This window comes from Columba livia, chromosome 1 (assembly GCF_036013475.1).
Source record: "Columba livia isolate bColLiv1 breed racing homer chromosome 1, bColLiv1.pat.W.v2, whole genome shotgun sequence".
Taxonomy (NCBI): Eukaryota; Metazoa; Chordata; class Aves; order Columbiformes; family Columbidae; genus Columba; species Columba livia.
In genome coordinates, this window is record NC_088602.1 from 43,290,186 (window position 1) to 43,307,680 (window position 17,495).

Sequence of the window (17,495 nt, forward strand, 5' to 3'; positions counted from 1 at the left end):
TAAATATTTAAGATCCTAAGTCTTGGAACCACAAAAGCAATCACAAATATGTTCTTTCAGATTAGGCAGATAAAGCAATACTTAATTCTTAAACAGCAGTATTTTTTCATTATTAGATCTCACACTATCACCAATGAATGGATAATATACTTTTCATAAAACAAGTCTGAAGTGCCACAAACTGACGAGATTCCTTAAGAAAGTAAAGTGAGCAGGATTTGGCCTTATTCAATTACAGCCTATTCTGAATAGAATGCAATTCATCTTATGCATTTGCAGGAATGAGCAGGGAAAAATATTGCGACAAATACATCAGATGCTAGTAGCCACAAAGATGAGGCTTATCTGGAATGAGAACAACATGGCTGCATTATTTTGCTTCTGCAAACAAGATCCAATCCTATTGTTGCAAAAGTTGCATCTGGGGAACACATGATCACTGAATTTGTGCACAAAAAATTTCATTCTAATGGGAAACTCTAACATCTTGGATTCAAGCTACATGCTAGTGTATACCTTAAATAATATTTGAATCAGGCCGTATTGTGCACACAATAGACATAGTGACTACCGAATAGGAAATCTGCAGAAAATTTGGTAATACCCTTTGAAGTCTATTCTTTGAAGACAGTTATTTAAGTGAAATGAGCTTACTTATAAAAGACGTGCTTTTTGTGAATGCTTTTATGGGAGACACATTTCAAATAGCTTTAAATATCATTTCCACCTTGGCACTCCAGCAATTTAAAATAACTATTTATTAAAGAAATGTTTCTCTGCTTAGTAAATGAGATAAAGTTAAACAGTAAGATACATTTCATTAGCCTGTAATAAAAAGAGCATTTAAGACAAATGTTGTTAAACACACCAATGTAATTTTCATCGAATTCTTTGATGTGGCTTAATATACAATGTGTATATTTATGTACTATATCTGACAGCTTCTCAATTCATTTGTTTGCTGTGGTTCCTTTAAAGCCTAAATTACTAGAAAGTTTCAGTAAATTAGTTGATCCAAATAATCTTATGAACTGATTAAGCTAGAATGGTTGTATTAATTTAGACAAATCTGCAACTGGCTCCTCTCCATCCCTTTAAGCTGATCTACAGAAAGGCCTACCTGGATGTTAGTCAGAAGGGTCTCTATGGAGGACAATCCATCAGGGAATAGAAAAGGAGATGGAAAACCCGGAGGTAGTGGTTGCCCATGCCCAGTTAGAGAAAGTTTGTCAAGGCTGTCTCTTGCGGTTGGTGTGGAGAGCGGGGTCTCATCTGTATGTGATTGAAACAAAAATATAGAACAAGTTACGCTTGTCTGTTTTTATTAGACCTCAGTAATGGCTTCCCTAGTGGTTTCCAGAACATTTATTGCAAATTGGTTCCTGCTATCAGGAGAAAATGCTTTCTGCTGAATTTTCTTTAATGAAAAAGCTGTGGAGATACAACAAGATAACATTAATGAGTAACTTTATAAGCCTTTTAAATGCAGTCTCTAATGAGACTGAGTTTACAGTGCCATAGAATCTTTTTAAAACAAATATTATCTCACATATACTTGTGATAATATATTCAGGCTGACTTTATGGGCACCTTCCCAATTATCTCATTTTAGTTTGTGTTCTATTTGGATTGACAATAGAATATTTTCTAGCATGGCATATATTTTGTATACGAGAAGTATTTGAAAACAAGGCTTCCCATACAATTAACCCTTCCCGCTCTTAATGGTTTCACTTACAGCTCAGAAGATTCTGCAACACCAAGAAAAACTACAGTTCCTCAATGCATTTTTAATCAAGAAAGTACACCTGATTCCCAGAATTGAAACATACTCTGAACAATACATGAAATTAGCAGCATGGTTACAATCACTGGCCTAATTTTTTTAAGCACGGACATCTTCCAACAATTAGTGCTAAACTCCTTAGTGGGATCTATGTAACAATCAGATCTGATCAGTTCTGACATCACCACGGGAAAAAAAACTCCCTCAGCTTGAAGACTTCTAAGATTAAAGTTTCACAGATAATCTGTGAACAGATTAGAAAGTGCAAGAAAAAAAATTAGAAACTTCAATACCCTCTTTTTTTTTTTTTTACTTCTTGAAATATTTTTAGACTACTGTTGATATGATAGAGAAATTTAGGTCAATTTCTTTGCATCAGATGTTAATCTGAATTCTTCAAAAGGAAAACTATCTATACATATATATAGATATATCTATCTATACATACTCTTCTTACCAAGGGCTCAGCCATTAGCTGACACATATTGATGTATCTCAATAAAATACAAGGACATCAGAATGTACCCTTGGTATTATGCAGATGTCTGCACAGCTATTTGACTACAGAAAAGTTTGTCAGACTTGCTCTTTTCCATTTGGGCTTTGGTCGTTATGAGATACATATGTTTTGGGGTATTTTAGCTTCTCTTTCTTTCTGCACTTTATGTAATTATTGTTTCAATAACAGTTCTATTTATTTATCCTATCACGCACATTAGAAATTATATTATAAGAAAGTTCTGATCCTAGTTGCCTAAAAAGAGCTCTCTTTGACTGGATTACAGTATTTTCCAAAGTGAACATATTCTAGGACCAAGAAAATTGAAATCTGCTGCAACAAAGGGTTAGAGTGTAAGCTTTGATGACCCTGGGACCAGAAAATCACGGCTCCGAGTCCCAGTTCATTCCAGCAGTTCCCATCCACCGTTATTCCAGAAGGAAGTGACCTCCAGCAAACATGTGCAGACTTCTTGCCCCATCTCCTCACCAGCTCTGTTATGCTGGCCAGTATTTACAGTGCAAAAGTAAAAGCTTCACCCAATATGTCCCCACACACAGAAACACCCAAACAGGCATTTGGACATCTGCTTCTGGGCTGCTCCAACTTGTCTCTTTCTACAGCCACTGGAGAGAAGCAGACACCAGCTTAAGGTACTAACCCACCTGAACTATCACAAGCATCTACTGCAGAAGGAGACAAATCTTTCTCCGAAGTGTCTGCTGAGTGTAAGATGAGCCTACACTGACAAGCTCAGGTGGAAAGATCTACTTTTGGAGAGATCAGTCCTACCATGGAAGCTGTTCTTCCTACTTCACTGTGGCTCAGGCTGAGAATAGCCTACACAAGGAGTAAGACATACATGTCCCCTATTTTTCACAATCTGTGCTCCCATTACAGCTTTCTCATAAAGTCATAATTCAAAAGCTAACCAAGATAAGCTTTCTGAAATGAACTGATGCTGACCAAGGAAAGGTTCAGCCCATTCAGAGCCATAAAAGATTTTTTCAGCTGTATTTAAGTTTCCCAGTCATATCACAAGATGCTGAGAAAAACTGGCTGTAGATCACTGAACCATTTCCTATCTAGCTTATTGAGATTCAAAGCAGGCTCTGAAAAGTGTACTCTGTGGATGTATCCTCTGTCCTCATGCTAACTCACAGCAACACGGATATCTGTGCAGTCATTTTGCAGTAACATACTAACATTTGGCCCTAAATATGAATTGTTTTTCTTCCCAACTCTTAAAACACTACAGAAATATTTGCCACTTCATTAGGAAAAATACATTATGTATTCCTGGGTATTGCAAACTAGCTTATTGTTCTCAGATCATCCTGTTAGTTCATCTTCTCAAATCCTATTCTAGTGTGAAAAATTATTACCAAATGCCGTCAGAATTTTTTATGCTTTCATTAATCAGAAGAAACAACCCAAAACTTAAACAAAACTGGTTAGACAAGACATTGATAAACATTACGCAATATTATTTCATAGCTTAAAACATTATTTCCCTCTGTTGCAAATACAGTTTCCCAAATAATTCCTACACAACATTAAAAAAACCCCACACATTACAAAACCTTTTATTTGTTACATCACTGAGCTTTTTGGCAAAAGACTTCTTTGTGTCAGTGGTTCCAGCGAAGGTATTGGTCTTGCATGGTGTAGCAAGAAAGAGTCTAATCACTAGTACGCATGGTGGATTTGATTCACATAAATGAGAAAGTAAACTAAAAGAACCATTATTTCCCTCTATGTATGTCAGATAAATGGAGCAATGACCTGTCATACCTTCTGAGACAACTTAGAATCTTACTAGTATTTTAGGTCTCAATTTGTCAAAACATTTTAAAACAAGCTAGATAAAACTGACCCACTTAAAACTCCATAGGCCTTAATTCACTTAAAAACTATGCTGTTCCAAGCAATTGTTGAGATACAGAAAGCTCCTAACACGGCTCTTGTTATAGAACTTAAGCAAGGGATGATTTTTTACTGTATTAGTGCTTTAAAATTAAAATGTATGTTAAGTTTGATGTACTTTGCGCATGTTCGAAACATGGTGTGAAGTTCGTGAAGATCTTCCTAACAATGTGTGACGTGGTTTTGCAATATGCAAAATAACTCAAAACAGGTTAAAGTTATGCAGAATGGTATGAACTCAAAATAACATCCAAACTCTCATGTTTTAATAAGTAACAGAAATAAATTTACACTGAAGGGTAAGACTAGAGGGTTGAACTTACTATGAACTTATTTTAATGAAACGTCAGCTCAGGAAAAAAAAGTCAGACTAATGTGACTTTGTTTTCTTGATGTCCCATGTGAAATAAACTTTGAGTGTGACTAGGTTTGAAACAGAGAAAATGCACATATTATACACAGGAAGCATGGATATTTGTGGATGTGTGATAAGCAATGATTGAGGGAATCTTGGAAAAATGCATTTTTAAGAAAAACCACATTGTAAACACAGCCAATTAAAACATAATCACATATCTTAGTAGCAAAACAATATGACTGCCTGCAATTAAGATACTTTAAAATCTCCCATCCCTGCAGGAGTCCTCTTTTTGCAATACGATGATATATATATTTGTTTCCAAATTATCATTAACCTAATATATTTTAAACTCTTGCAAAGGAACTACCAACATTCCTCTTAACCTATTAGCAGAGCAATGCTGAAAAAAAAAATATGAGCCCTTGCTGGGAAACAGAGATTTGGCATTTTCAGTCTGAATGTATCAAAAGAAGCATTTGAAGACAAGTCAGGGCAAGAGGGGAAAAAGGGTCAATCTACCACTCTATTGTTGGAGTTGGAAGCACAACAGTGTAAAGAAAAGCGAGGGGAAAAAAAGAAAGAACAAGGCAGAACAAAGAAGTGTCCGGGCCTGCTTTGGTTTGTGCTGGGAACTGAGATGTTATAAATTAACAAATAAACAAGGACAGGACAAGTCTTACCCAAGCCTCTACAGCATCTGAGCAGAGATGAATATCTGCCTTGACATATGAACTAAATCACCATAATAGTCAAGTCTCTATGCGACACGTATCTTTAAAACATCCAATCCATCCATTGTTCCTCCATTTCCAAAATTCACCTGGTTTTGTTCGAACCAGATTTTATCTGTGAACAGCAGCTGGTTTGAGCCAAATACAATGAACATTTTTCACTGTATTTGGTTTGTTGCCATTCTATTTTATTCTTTCACCAGATAACATGGAAACAGACATCCTGGATGCTGTGACAGCTATTTAAACAATAATAGATGAATAGAGGTAGCCATTCTCTCGTCTTTGTTCCTAAAAGCAAGTAGGATAAGTTCAGACTGGTCACCAATCAAACTGGAGAATATTGATATTGCCAGGATTTGAAAGCAAGTGATAATAGCTGGCTCCAAAAAATACTATACAGATTACTGCCTTTCTGTAACCATTTAATTTTTTTTGTAATGCATCTTGATGCTTTTTTGTTCTCTGTAAAATATTTCACATGTATTTGTTCCTAAAATAGGCTCATTCTTACCATTTGAATGATGAAAGAGAATCCTGTTTTCATTCTTTACGATCATAAATCTGGTGCATACTTTTTTGTGGAAACAATCTAGTCCATTTGGCTTAATATAATTTTGGTTGATGTTGTCAAACACCCTGTAGTACAAAGTTTTGCATTTCACCTTCCTCAGAGTCAGATGTTTCAGGTGAGAAAAGCTCTTCTATTTTAATTTGCCTGTAATTGTTGGCTTATATTAAGACAAAAGAACAGAGTGTTCCATGTGCTGAACTGAAATGTTTACCAATTTCATGCAGATTCAAAAAAAATAAAGTAAAAAAAATCCTCTTGCTCAATTCCCATATCATTTGGCTGCTTTATAGATTTGGTCATTCAAGATTCACCCTGCACATAACCAGGCGTAATGCCACATGACTGTGAACTGTAAAAGGAATGCACTAAAACTGACTCTTACAAAAACAAATTTTTATTTCAATCTACATTTTCGTTTTTGTTTTGTTTTTTTTTCTTTTTATGATAAAAACAGTTATCCAGGACTCCCAAATACTCTGAAATTAAAACATTTGCAACTGTGGCAGCTGGAAATAAGGGGAGAATATCAAATGTTCAAAGAGACTGACTAGCTGGTGGCTGTTTCTGCAACACTTCAAAGAGACTGATGCTCTCAGAGTTACCAGTACCACTGCAAATACTGTCCACCGAGTTCTATTTCTTGGCTTGGGATGTTTGCCTGAGGACCTTGGGAACAGGAACATACCAATAATGAAATATGACTAAAGGATTAAAAGCTTTCATGGAAAGGACCATAGCTAGTAAGAATGTGTTTCTTGGATGTGTATGTTGCACACGGTGGCTGTCTATCTGTTGCAGTCATGTATATTTGTACAAACAGGTTTTACAGAATTCACATATCTGTATATTACTTCTACCATTACAGACTGTTTTTGCTACAAAATTTGCACACTTGCACTGGATGTAAAGGACTACACGAGAATAAAAGTACATACAAATCTAGTTTTATATGTCTACTTCAGGGGTAGGTTTAGATGCACATCAACAGTAAGACTCATCTTACTGACAATTCTAATTCTAGCAACTGAAAATACAATATTCTAAGGTGATACTTGCCCTTTTTGGAAAAGAGAGTTTCAATTAATACATTCCTAGTATATATTTAATAATTTTTAAGAAAACTGCAGTCCCTGCGGGTCATTCTTCACTTCCTCATGGGGTCACTGAGCATCCTGCCATTGGAATTGTCTCCATAATGGCAAATGAGCCATTGGGAGAATCACACCATGAACACAAGATTACAGACTTCTGTTCCTCGCAGGTTCAGTGATATCCCTTCTATGCTGATACCTTGTAAGCCAATTTATCTATAAACATAGAGAAAAAACAAAACAAAACAAAACAAAACAAACAAGAATGTATTGCTGGCTGGAATAGGGGAATAGGGATGTGGGGGTTTGGAAACAGGGACAACTTGACAAGGAGACAGGGACTAATCAAGAAATCAGTGAACACTGAGTTGAGAAAATAGGAAAGAAGGACAGTCACGGTGGTCAGACATTTTGGAAAGGGCTAATAGGATTGGGATTCAGTGGTGAAGGAGGGAAGAAAGACTGCCCAGGAGCAAAAACATTATACTGACTCATCAAGAAATAAACAAAACAGTCAAACTGTGTTTTTGGGTTTTTAACACAGTGTATTTTATGGAAATAATTCTTCCAGTATTTCAAGAACTGTGGTCCAATGCAAATGAAATTTATAGCTGTCAATAGCAAGTATATAAAAGTTTGTTTTTTAAAGGCCATGTGTTTTAGTTTTGTTATGGAATTACTGGTATAATATCACTATAAATGAACTGAAAGAGTTGGCAAAATATATCCAAAAAGCAAAAATGTAATTAGTGGTGATGTTCCAGCTGTGAGGATTTCTTCAGGCTTTTTGGAGTAGATCAAGTTGAGTTTATTCTTCATTTTACATGTCCCTAGGAGGGCCTCAGAGTCAATCAGCGCAACTTATCTAATTTTCTCTTTCAATGAAAGGATTATTTTAATAACCTTTATCTTATGTTGCAGCCTATTACTTATTAGGGCCGGGTCAAGCAGTATTTGCTGATTTATTTATTCTAAGGATTTCACAATATTTCAGAATAAATTATCATTCATATTTTTAAACAAATGTATTTTACCACACAAGTGAATCTTAAAATGCCAGCGGTATTTCCACTCTGTGTACTTTGGCATCATAACACATAATGCGCAAAACAAAATTATATGATTTCTCTGTCCCTGTAATAAAAAAATATCTTATTCACTCACAGAATTTTTCACACAATTTTTAAAGTGCATAGAACAATCAGGAATACAAAATAAATGGGATAGTCAGAGATGATTCTGCATATATCTGATAATTATATAGAACAAATATCTTGAACACTTGACAGTAACTTACATTGATTAACCCTAAACAAATATAAATTCCTATAGATAAAATGATGGTCAGAAAGGTACACTAAATATGTTTATTGCTTTTTAAAAAAATGTATTAGTATAAATACAACACAATTTATAGTACTATAATCTGAAGTTCTTAATTATGAGAATGATATTCATTATTTCTTTTTTCAAGATCCTTATATGCTACTGGCAGGGATAGGTTGCACATTAAAGCCATCTGTGCTTTGGATACTGAAAAAAGTATAAATGTATTTTACTGGTTCATGTCAAATGTCCCAATTAGTACTCTGCTAGCTTCACTCCATCAGCCAGGCAATACTGAGAGCTAACAAGAATGTTTCTTGGCTTCGTATGAATTCTATGAGAACTGCTTATATGCCTATGTGTATGTGGAGGGTTGTGTAAATATGTCTCCCTATAGGCTCACAAGAGTCATTCTGAGCTATTTCTAAAGTTGTGCTGAAGGGTGTGCATTATTATCTATGTAATAAAGGGAAACACGCTTAGGAAATCAAACCCCACCATTCATGATACTGGCTATTTAACCTCCTTTACTGCACTGGCTACAGAAGCTGGCTCCCTCACCTAGAGAGCCTGTCTGCACATCTTGCTTTCCGAAATGTTTGCAAAATCAAAGATCAAGCCAAGTACTTTGAGTCTGAGCTGAATTCCTGATTAACATCAAACTTTAAATTAGGGACTGGACTTAAAGACTGAGTAATTGCTGTACACTAAAATTCACATTTTCAAAATTATGGATGTAAATATGCATGTCTTGACTGATAATAGCAATACACAAGGCAATACATCCACAGTGCACATACTTATTTTCATGCTGCCTGCTCCTCCTTGTACTTTAACTGTCTTTGTATGGTTGCTGCAAAATTAAGGGCGAAACATTATAGAATGTACAATTACGTTTTGTTAGATTTTATTGGATCATTTCAAGTGCCACATGATTTGGATTAATAATCCTCTGGACATGTTTCACTAAAGTTGAAAAACGCCTATTATGTAGGGATTTAAGGTGATTTAAAAAATAAGGAATATCAGTAATATTAGCACTTTTGTCATTGTCAGCTGACATAACACCACTCTTTTTTTCTGTAAGCATAACAGTAGTGAGAAGGGAATTCTTGATAAGAGCACAGCTGGTAACTTGTAATTCTCTAAAGATGAAGGTTTTATGGTAATACCTGGAACTGCATTGTATTCACACTTTTGCTTGGTCTGTGCTCAGTTAATAGTTTTGGTATTCATTCTCTTCAAGCTAAAAAAAAAAAAAAGTAGTCAATATCTAGCCATGTCGCAAATGTCGCAATGATGGGGGACTAAGCAGCAATGCCCCTGCTGCTTTGTCACGTGGCCCATGTTCTTCGTAATCTGCTGACAGCATGAATCAGATGCCCAAACAGAGAATGAATAGACAATGATGTGTCTGTGCAACCCTCGTCAGCTGCTATTCACTCAGCAACACATAACCTGGCCAACACCCTCGTCCCCAGAGCGCTGGCAAGCGGGCAAGGCCGACCAGGCCTGCTTGGCACCTGGTGTGAAGTGGTGGCACAGAAGTCAATACAATGGTGCTTCACAAATAAATATGTCAGAGAAGCCCAACAGACAAGGCAAAAGAGGTTTAAACACTTCACATTTTGGTGGCTCATACTCTGTCCCAGCGGAAAAGTCTTAATCTGGCCAGAATTTGTAAAACCGAATCTATTGATTAGTATAAATGTTTTGTTTAACTCAACATTCATACTGAATGCTGTCATGTGTCTTCTTAAAGTAACGTGATAAAATTTTAGACAATATGAGGAGAAACTTCTTTACTTTGAGAGTGACAGAACACTGGAACAGGCTGCCCAGGGACGTTGTGGAGTCTCCTTCCCTTGAGACATTCAAAACCCGCCTGGACACATTCCTGTGTAACCTCATCTAGGTGTTCCTGCTCCGGCAGGGGGACTGAACTAGATAGTCTCCAGACGACCCTTCCAACCCCAACCATTCTGTGATTCTGCGATATTCACTGACAGTTCTTTTTGCAGAACCCAAATACTTTTAAAACATGTATACTTACAAGCACTTCACTCTCCTGTGATACACTATTAATGCCCATGATTTTAATAACTTCTTTAATAAAAAGTATAATATCAAGTACGTCTATTATTCAGTCTGACAATGTATTAACTGGACCACTGAATAAGATGACCAGTCTAAAAATGCCTAGCAAACCAGAAACAAACTAAGAAAATCTGCTCCTAAGCTTTCTCCATGACCAAATTCCTACCACAAAAGTACTAGTGCCTCACCCTTAGAGGCAAAAATGCCGATAAAATAAAAGAAATAAAAAATAGTCAGATTAACCTATCCAACACAATTGTATGGGGATATTCAGTAACAGGTTCAGGAATTCTACAAACCAGGGCAAGAAACTGTGCTTTGAAAGAAAGTACCAGGGGGACTGTGTTGGTCAAGTCCTGCAGTCGTGTTTCCTAGAGGTTAAGATAAAAGGTGTTTTATCGTAAATAGTTCAATAACGTCTACTCTTTGCTTAAGTACCCAAATGGCAATACACACTTAATTTTTACAGAAATATGTGATCTAGTAACTGCAGATCTTAGCTACTACAGCAATTGTTACTAAAACCAAAAGGATGTGAAGAATCCCATTTTGACAAAGTCTCACCAAGAAAGGTACAAAATGAATGAGCTGTTTTAGTGTCATGAAGCAGTATAGCATGGAGGCTTCCTTAGTTTTGGGGCTAAAAAAACCACATTTGCATAGAGACTACCAATTATATTTAACTAATTTCTAAATAATTTTACAAGATTTTTTTAAACAAATATAAAAAACATCCTTAATGTGTTTATCTATGGAATGGGTCCAGTAGTCAGATGTAAATGCTGTAGACAATAATTGATGTACACATTTTGGATTATACGGTTATGATATCCTAATAGAAATTTGGCTGTCTGCCTATGGGAGTTCAATATGAGTTTCATAGTTTATAGCATTAGAAACAGTCCTTTACAATATTATAGCCACATTTCTCAACCCATTGCCTATAGATTATATCCTAATATTTGATTTCCACAAAAATCCATAATAATAAACAAACCAAAATCCCTAAACCCCAGAGTGCTCAGAAACAAAATTCAGAATGAAAAGGCAAGCATTTTTACATCTGATATGATTCCTCTTGCAATTCATTCATCAAACATCTGCAACAAGCTGCCAGAATGAGTCCATTAGTGAGATTTCTATAGCATTCGCTAGCTTGATGCTCACTGATAGAATAATGTAGAAGTTTTACCTCTAATGTTTTCTGCTCCATTTGAGGCAACCACTTTAAAGTGAGCTTGCTCTTACTGCTTTTATTGTTGAAAATACAGCCACGATCTGGCCTGCATTTATCTTCATGTCTTGGAATATATAATTTATGCTAATATATCAGAATACGTATTACAAAAGACCAAAATAATATCCTTTATTTATTTGTACATTATGGCTCACACTCAGCACTGATTTAAGAAGATGAAAATAGTTTGGAGTCATCACGTAACCTTGATCGGTTTGGTTTCCATTAAATACAGAAAACTAAGGCACCTTACACAGCAAAGATGCCATATACTTGCTGGTAAATTAAAATCTTTCCCAGGATCCAGTTTAAAACCTTCATGCAACTCAGATATTTCATTCAGCGGTATATTATAATATCAAGGAAATATGCATTGTAACTCCACTACAGGGACAGACCTTTTTACTAATTGTTTTACATCGCAGTTTCTGTAAGTGTTTCAATGTTTATGCCAATAACCTCATTGAAAAAGTATTTATTTCATTTCTGAAGCAATTATAAATGCTATGTAATATTAGCAAAATACTAATCCTGAGTGGTTCAAATGCTCTCTACTACTTTAGGATTATTTATGTATGTGATAACTGAACGCAAACAAGAATCAGAATCAGGAAACATAAAAAGGAATCAAAAGATCTTTACCACAATGATACTGTGAAAACAGTTCCTGCCCAAACAAACTGGAACAAATTGCACAAGCTTTGTTATCTTAACCTGATGAGCTCATTACATATTTAAGGATAACACTTTTATTCAGTATCCTGATAGCAGGTTGGCTTTTAGCCCAGATAGTAAAAGAGCAAGAGTTGCATCAGGAGATGACCACAATGCACAGCTTTGTGAACTGTTGTACCCAGAAGATTGACATGAACGGGTCATGGCAACTTCAGTGATATCTTTTTTCAGTTTTTGATAATAAATCAGTGATACTGATGAAGACTGCTCTTCTACCAAACTTTCTTACAATTAAACAAGTTCAAAAACTAACATCTAAATTCTTTAATTATTATTTTCAGAATAACTTTGTTTTCTCTTTGTCCTAGTTTTTCTATAACTCAGTATATTCTACTGCTTCCTACAATCTTTTTCTTCTCTAACATTTTTCTCAGTAACACTTACTGTTTCTAAGGTTTCTTTGTTTCATGAGTTTCTTCTTCCAAGATATGAAGAAATTAGTCTGCTTGTTGAAACTGCAAGTCTAACTAAAGACCAGTGGAGAAAAAAATACAGGTAGAGAAAAGAAAAAGATTGTGACAGAAATGTGAAGGGACGAATCAGTTTAAATAATCTCCCTATCTGCAAAAGAAAACAGATCTTGACTTCTTTTCTGCTTCTTCATTTTTACAAGTAAAATTGCAAGTACAAGATCTAAATCATTATCAAAACAGATAAGAAAGTCGAAAATAAGGTCTCCAAAATGCATCTTTAGTTTCTGCTTAATTTTCCCATATTTTCGTATAATCATAATTGGAGTGGTCCTGATCTGACTCTTTTTTTTGAATTTTTTCTTTTAGTATAAATAGTTCAAGTCAGTATAGTTGTATTGACATGGGAGTGTGTAGGAAGGTTCAACATTAGGTCCAGTGGTTTGAAATACAACATAATGAACATTTTACCATGCTACTGTGGTCTATAGAAGACACCACTATGTAGCACCACACCATTTTCAGTGTGGAGAGTAAATGAAGATTTGTTGAATACAAAAGCAATAGACATCTTAGGGATCAAAACAGAAGAGCTTCAGCTGGCACAGATCTTTTCAGTTTCATAGAGGAAATAGGGATGAGTCAGTGATCAAATTCTATGCCTAATCTCAATTCCCCAAAAGATTAGGAGTACAGCAGCCATTTTTAAGTCCAGGACTTGCCTCACAACTCTTAAACAAAGTGTTAATTTTCAATTTTGGGTTAAGAACAGGAGGAAAAAAAACCCATGGGATCACATTTGGAGAAACTTTGCTTTAACCCTATCGCTATTTTTGGCTGTTCTGTCTTTGTACAGCATTAAGGGTGGTTTGTACAGTCCCATTATACAGCAGATGTTAAATGCAAAGTAAAATAGTCAGTTGTAAATGATTGATGATCCGCTTTACTATTTCAAAATAAGCCTTGATTATTTATATAGTTTTGGACACTGCTTGAAAGCATCATATTAAACTTAAACAATTGATCCATTTTGCAATGGCTTTTGTGTGTAATGTATAATGTATGTTTTTACATTCTTCTGTGTAAAAGGCCCTGGTGTATGAGAAATGTTTAGAGTTTTGAGTGCTCCACCCAGTCCATATGGTAGGTTTGCTCTGTGTGCAAGACCTACCTGTTTCCACCAGGTCCATATGGCAGGCTTAAGCCAGCCAGGGCCTTCTATCCTCCACAGGGGCCATATGGCAAAGAGAGCTCGGTGAACACTCATTTACCTTGTGTTAAAATTTTACGTGTCTCTAGCACATACACACACATACAGACATGTATGCAGTGATCTGACTGGGTACGAAAGACTTAGCTCCTGAAAATACTTTAGCCACATAATCAATACACCTATGACAATCCAAGAGGTAGGTTCTGTTTTTTCTGTTTTATTAAAAAAAAAATGAAAACTCAAATGAATAATTTATCAAATTATTTGATAAACTCATCTGATGGTTTTAAACATTTTGACAGAGTACTATTTAATTATGCTAACAAACTGGTAGACGTGATTATAGAGAAGAGTTCACTTTAGTTTTTAATATTACCTTACAGGAAGAGAACCAAATCCCTTGAATACACCCACTACCAAAGTGTGCACACTATAGACAGTGAAAATATTTGTTTAAAGATTCACCTCTGTGCTGCCCTACTAATAGCACGTTTTGAGCAGTTTACTGCTTTCCTACTATATTTAAACAAAGTGGCAATAAACCAGAGAAACAATAATTCAATATAGACAGTAAACTATATGCAGAGAGAGAACTATTTACAAGTCACAATGTAAATAAGCTGCTATTTCCTGCAGACACAATACTTCTACCCTTACTACTGGAGTAAAAGGAAGAGAGTATGATCTGGGAGCCATAGTTTCTTCCTTCTACTGATTATATATTTCCTGTACTGGTAGAACTAGATGAAGGACTACAACGTGACTAAAACAGTTGCATGAGGTTAGATGATTAAGGACATGGATTTAAAACCACCTGAAAAAAAAAAAAAAAAGATGGAGACTTTAAATTGTAATCCATATTTTCAAAGTAATTACTCTAAAATTGATACATTGTTACAGTGTTTACAACTCAATCCAAAGCTTTGCTGTAATTCTGAAGTAATTTAGGAACCCTCAGCATCTTATTTATACAGGAAAGATGGTAGCAATTTGTAACATGTTTATGAAAGCTTTATTGCACCTACAAGCTGATTTAAGAAATGGAACAATATTCCACAGTAGTAGAAATTTTACAAACGATATTTACTTATTTGAAACTCAGAACATCATGAAATGTAAAAATTATAATATACTGGTTTTATTCACAGGATTTATAGTGCTTTCATCTGGTTTGCTCTTGTTTCAGTTCATGTAAATAACCCCTATGTTGTCACATGAATATTCAAACATCTCAAAGAACTATCAGTGTTCAAAATAAATAGCATAAAGAATTCAGAACAAGTATGCATGTACATGCTTTTGCAGTTTATTTTTGTATATAGCGTTTTGTTCTACAATCAAATCATATGGAAGAATTTTCCACAAGGAATATATCCACTCCTTTCAACGGAGTCAAATAACAATAAGCATTTTAAGGAACCATTAGTATCTTTATTTAAGATTTAAAAAGGCTAACTACTATGCTCATGCCTCTTCCTCCTATCTTTCTGCTTTTGATCACAGCCAAATACAGATAAAACAACAGGGGAAAAACAAACAAACAAAAAAGCTTTAGTAACCTTTATCAATTTCAGGGTTAAGATACATGACCCTGAACTTTTTGTCTCAGACTATCATTGTAGGAAGGGCATCATATGTATCTTTAGTATTCATTTATCCCCTTTATTTCAGCTGTTCTTTTTTAAATACATTGTCTATATGTTGCCTTTTGTGTGTTCTGCTTCTGTTTCCAACTTACAATGTATAGGTACAAACTTTTACTTCTGCATTTTGAAGGATTTGGCTACCTGCATAATTAATTGCTCAGCACACAGCGAACTCACTTTGTGATCAGTAGGGTTTATGGAGTACCTAAAAGAAATGAAGGGCAGAATCCCTCTGCTCAGCATATCCAGTCTGCCAGGGCAGCAGTACTCTCTAAATAAGGGAATCAGTTCTCCATACAGCAAAGAGAAGGTAGGTGTCTATCAGATGTAGCTACAGACATTGTCTAAACTTCAGTAGCCGGCTTCTCCCTCTTGAGGCTTTCACGTGCACCTTCTTCATTTCATGAATTGTGCAAAGAACTAAGAGGACTATTTGAGAAGCCTGTGTTTCAGTGATGTAGATCCCGCTTTTCAATTTTGAACAGAAAAACAAGGATGGTACCTCGATAGATAGATAGATAGATAGATAGATAGATAGATAGATAGATAGATAGATAGATAGATAGACAGATAGATCAAATACTGATTTTTTAATACAATTTAGAGATGGAGAACCTAGTCATAACTAAAATTACTAGTACCCTGTTAAGATCCTGGTCATGCTAGCATAGCCCACAATTTTAAACACATGCTTATAAAAGTATAAAATATAATTTTATGCTTTGTAGTTTCTCACTGAGTCAGCAGCTCTCTCTTTCAGGAGAATACGCTAAATTAATTAAGCATCTCCATTAAATTCTTTATACATACATACATATAAAGAAAGAAAAGATATGAACCTGGCTTCATAAATATAATTCAGTGGGATTTTGTTAAAATTTAGATGTATAGATTTGTATTTGGAATCCTCTGAAGGTTACAGGGTGAAACCTACCAACAATATCTCCAAGTCTTCGGGGACCAAATCCCATTATGTGGAGTTCAGTGAAGAGGGTAAACACTACCATAAAGAAATACAAATTGCACATATTTCCCATTTAGCCAGTGTCACAAAAGTTCACCATTTAGAATTCTAACCAGTTAGGACTTATTCTTGGAGGTCAAGTACCTTGTGAACCTTGTCATCTCACTGATGACATCATATCCCATCCATCAATTCTTTCAGGAGCACACTTGCCATCTGCTCAGCATGCTATAATAACTTATTAGACATATTCACAGGGTAACAATCTGTACAATGACACTGTTATCTTAATGCTGGCACATAGAGAGATAGCAGCCATCGTTTCTCTGTCACAGCATGATTATTCTACCTTCCAACTTTAAAGGAGAAGTTACTTGGATATTTCAAGTACTTATTAAACCACATGGAAACCATGAATTCTCATCAGAAATATATTTTTTGCTTTGTGGTGTTTTTTGACAGTGAACTAATCAATTAACGCTACAGCACAAAGTATTGAAGTCAGTTTGTTATAACTATTTTGCACTTTGAAAGTTTTTGCAGTCATGCTCGTTCTCTAAAGCACAGAATAAATGAATAAAAAACATACAATAGAATCAATCGCATGCACGCAAAGAGCACTAAACACAATTTATTCTTTGCAAACATATGAACTTTCTAGAACTAACACTTCTTATTTCCCTACCTGTTTTAAATATCTCTTCTTTCTAACAGCAGTTACTAGGTAGAAATAAAATTTGCAGCCAAAGTGCTCATATTAAGCCTTAAGACTTTTTGGAATTTAAAAGCAATGTGCAGTTTCATAGATGCTTCTACATTTTTGCAGCTTTTGTGAAGCATGTTCATACTGAGCATGGCTAGCACAGCTGCTGCCACAGCACTTACGACTTAATAAAAGT

General features: G+C 35.3%; 1 protein-coding gene across 8 annotated transcripts in view; it reads right to left on the reverse strand.

Moving 5' to 3' along the window:
- Positions 1-17,495, reverse strand: part of DACH1 (dachshund family transcription factor 1) — a 365,083-nt gene that overhangs the window by 49,886 nt on the left and 297,702 nt on the right. For all 8 annotated transcript variants that reach the window (XM_065055411.1, XM_065055430.1, XM_065055365.1 and 5 more), the window contains one exon: positions 1,121-1,272. In XM_065055411.1, the coding sequence (XP_064911483.1) occupies positions 1,121-1,272 (152 nt within the window). The remainder of the gene's footprint in view (positions 1-1,120; positions 1,273-17,495) is intronic.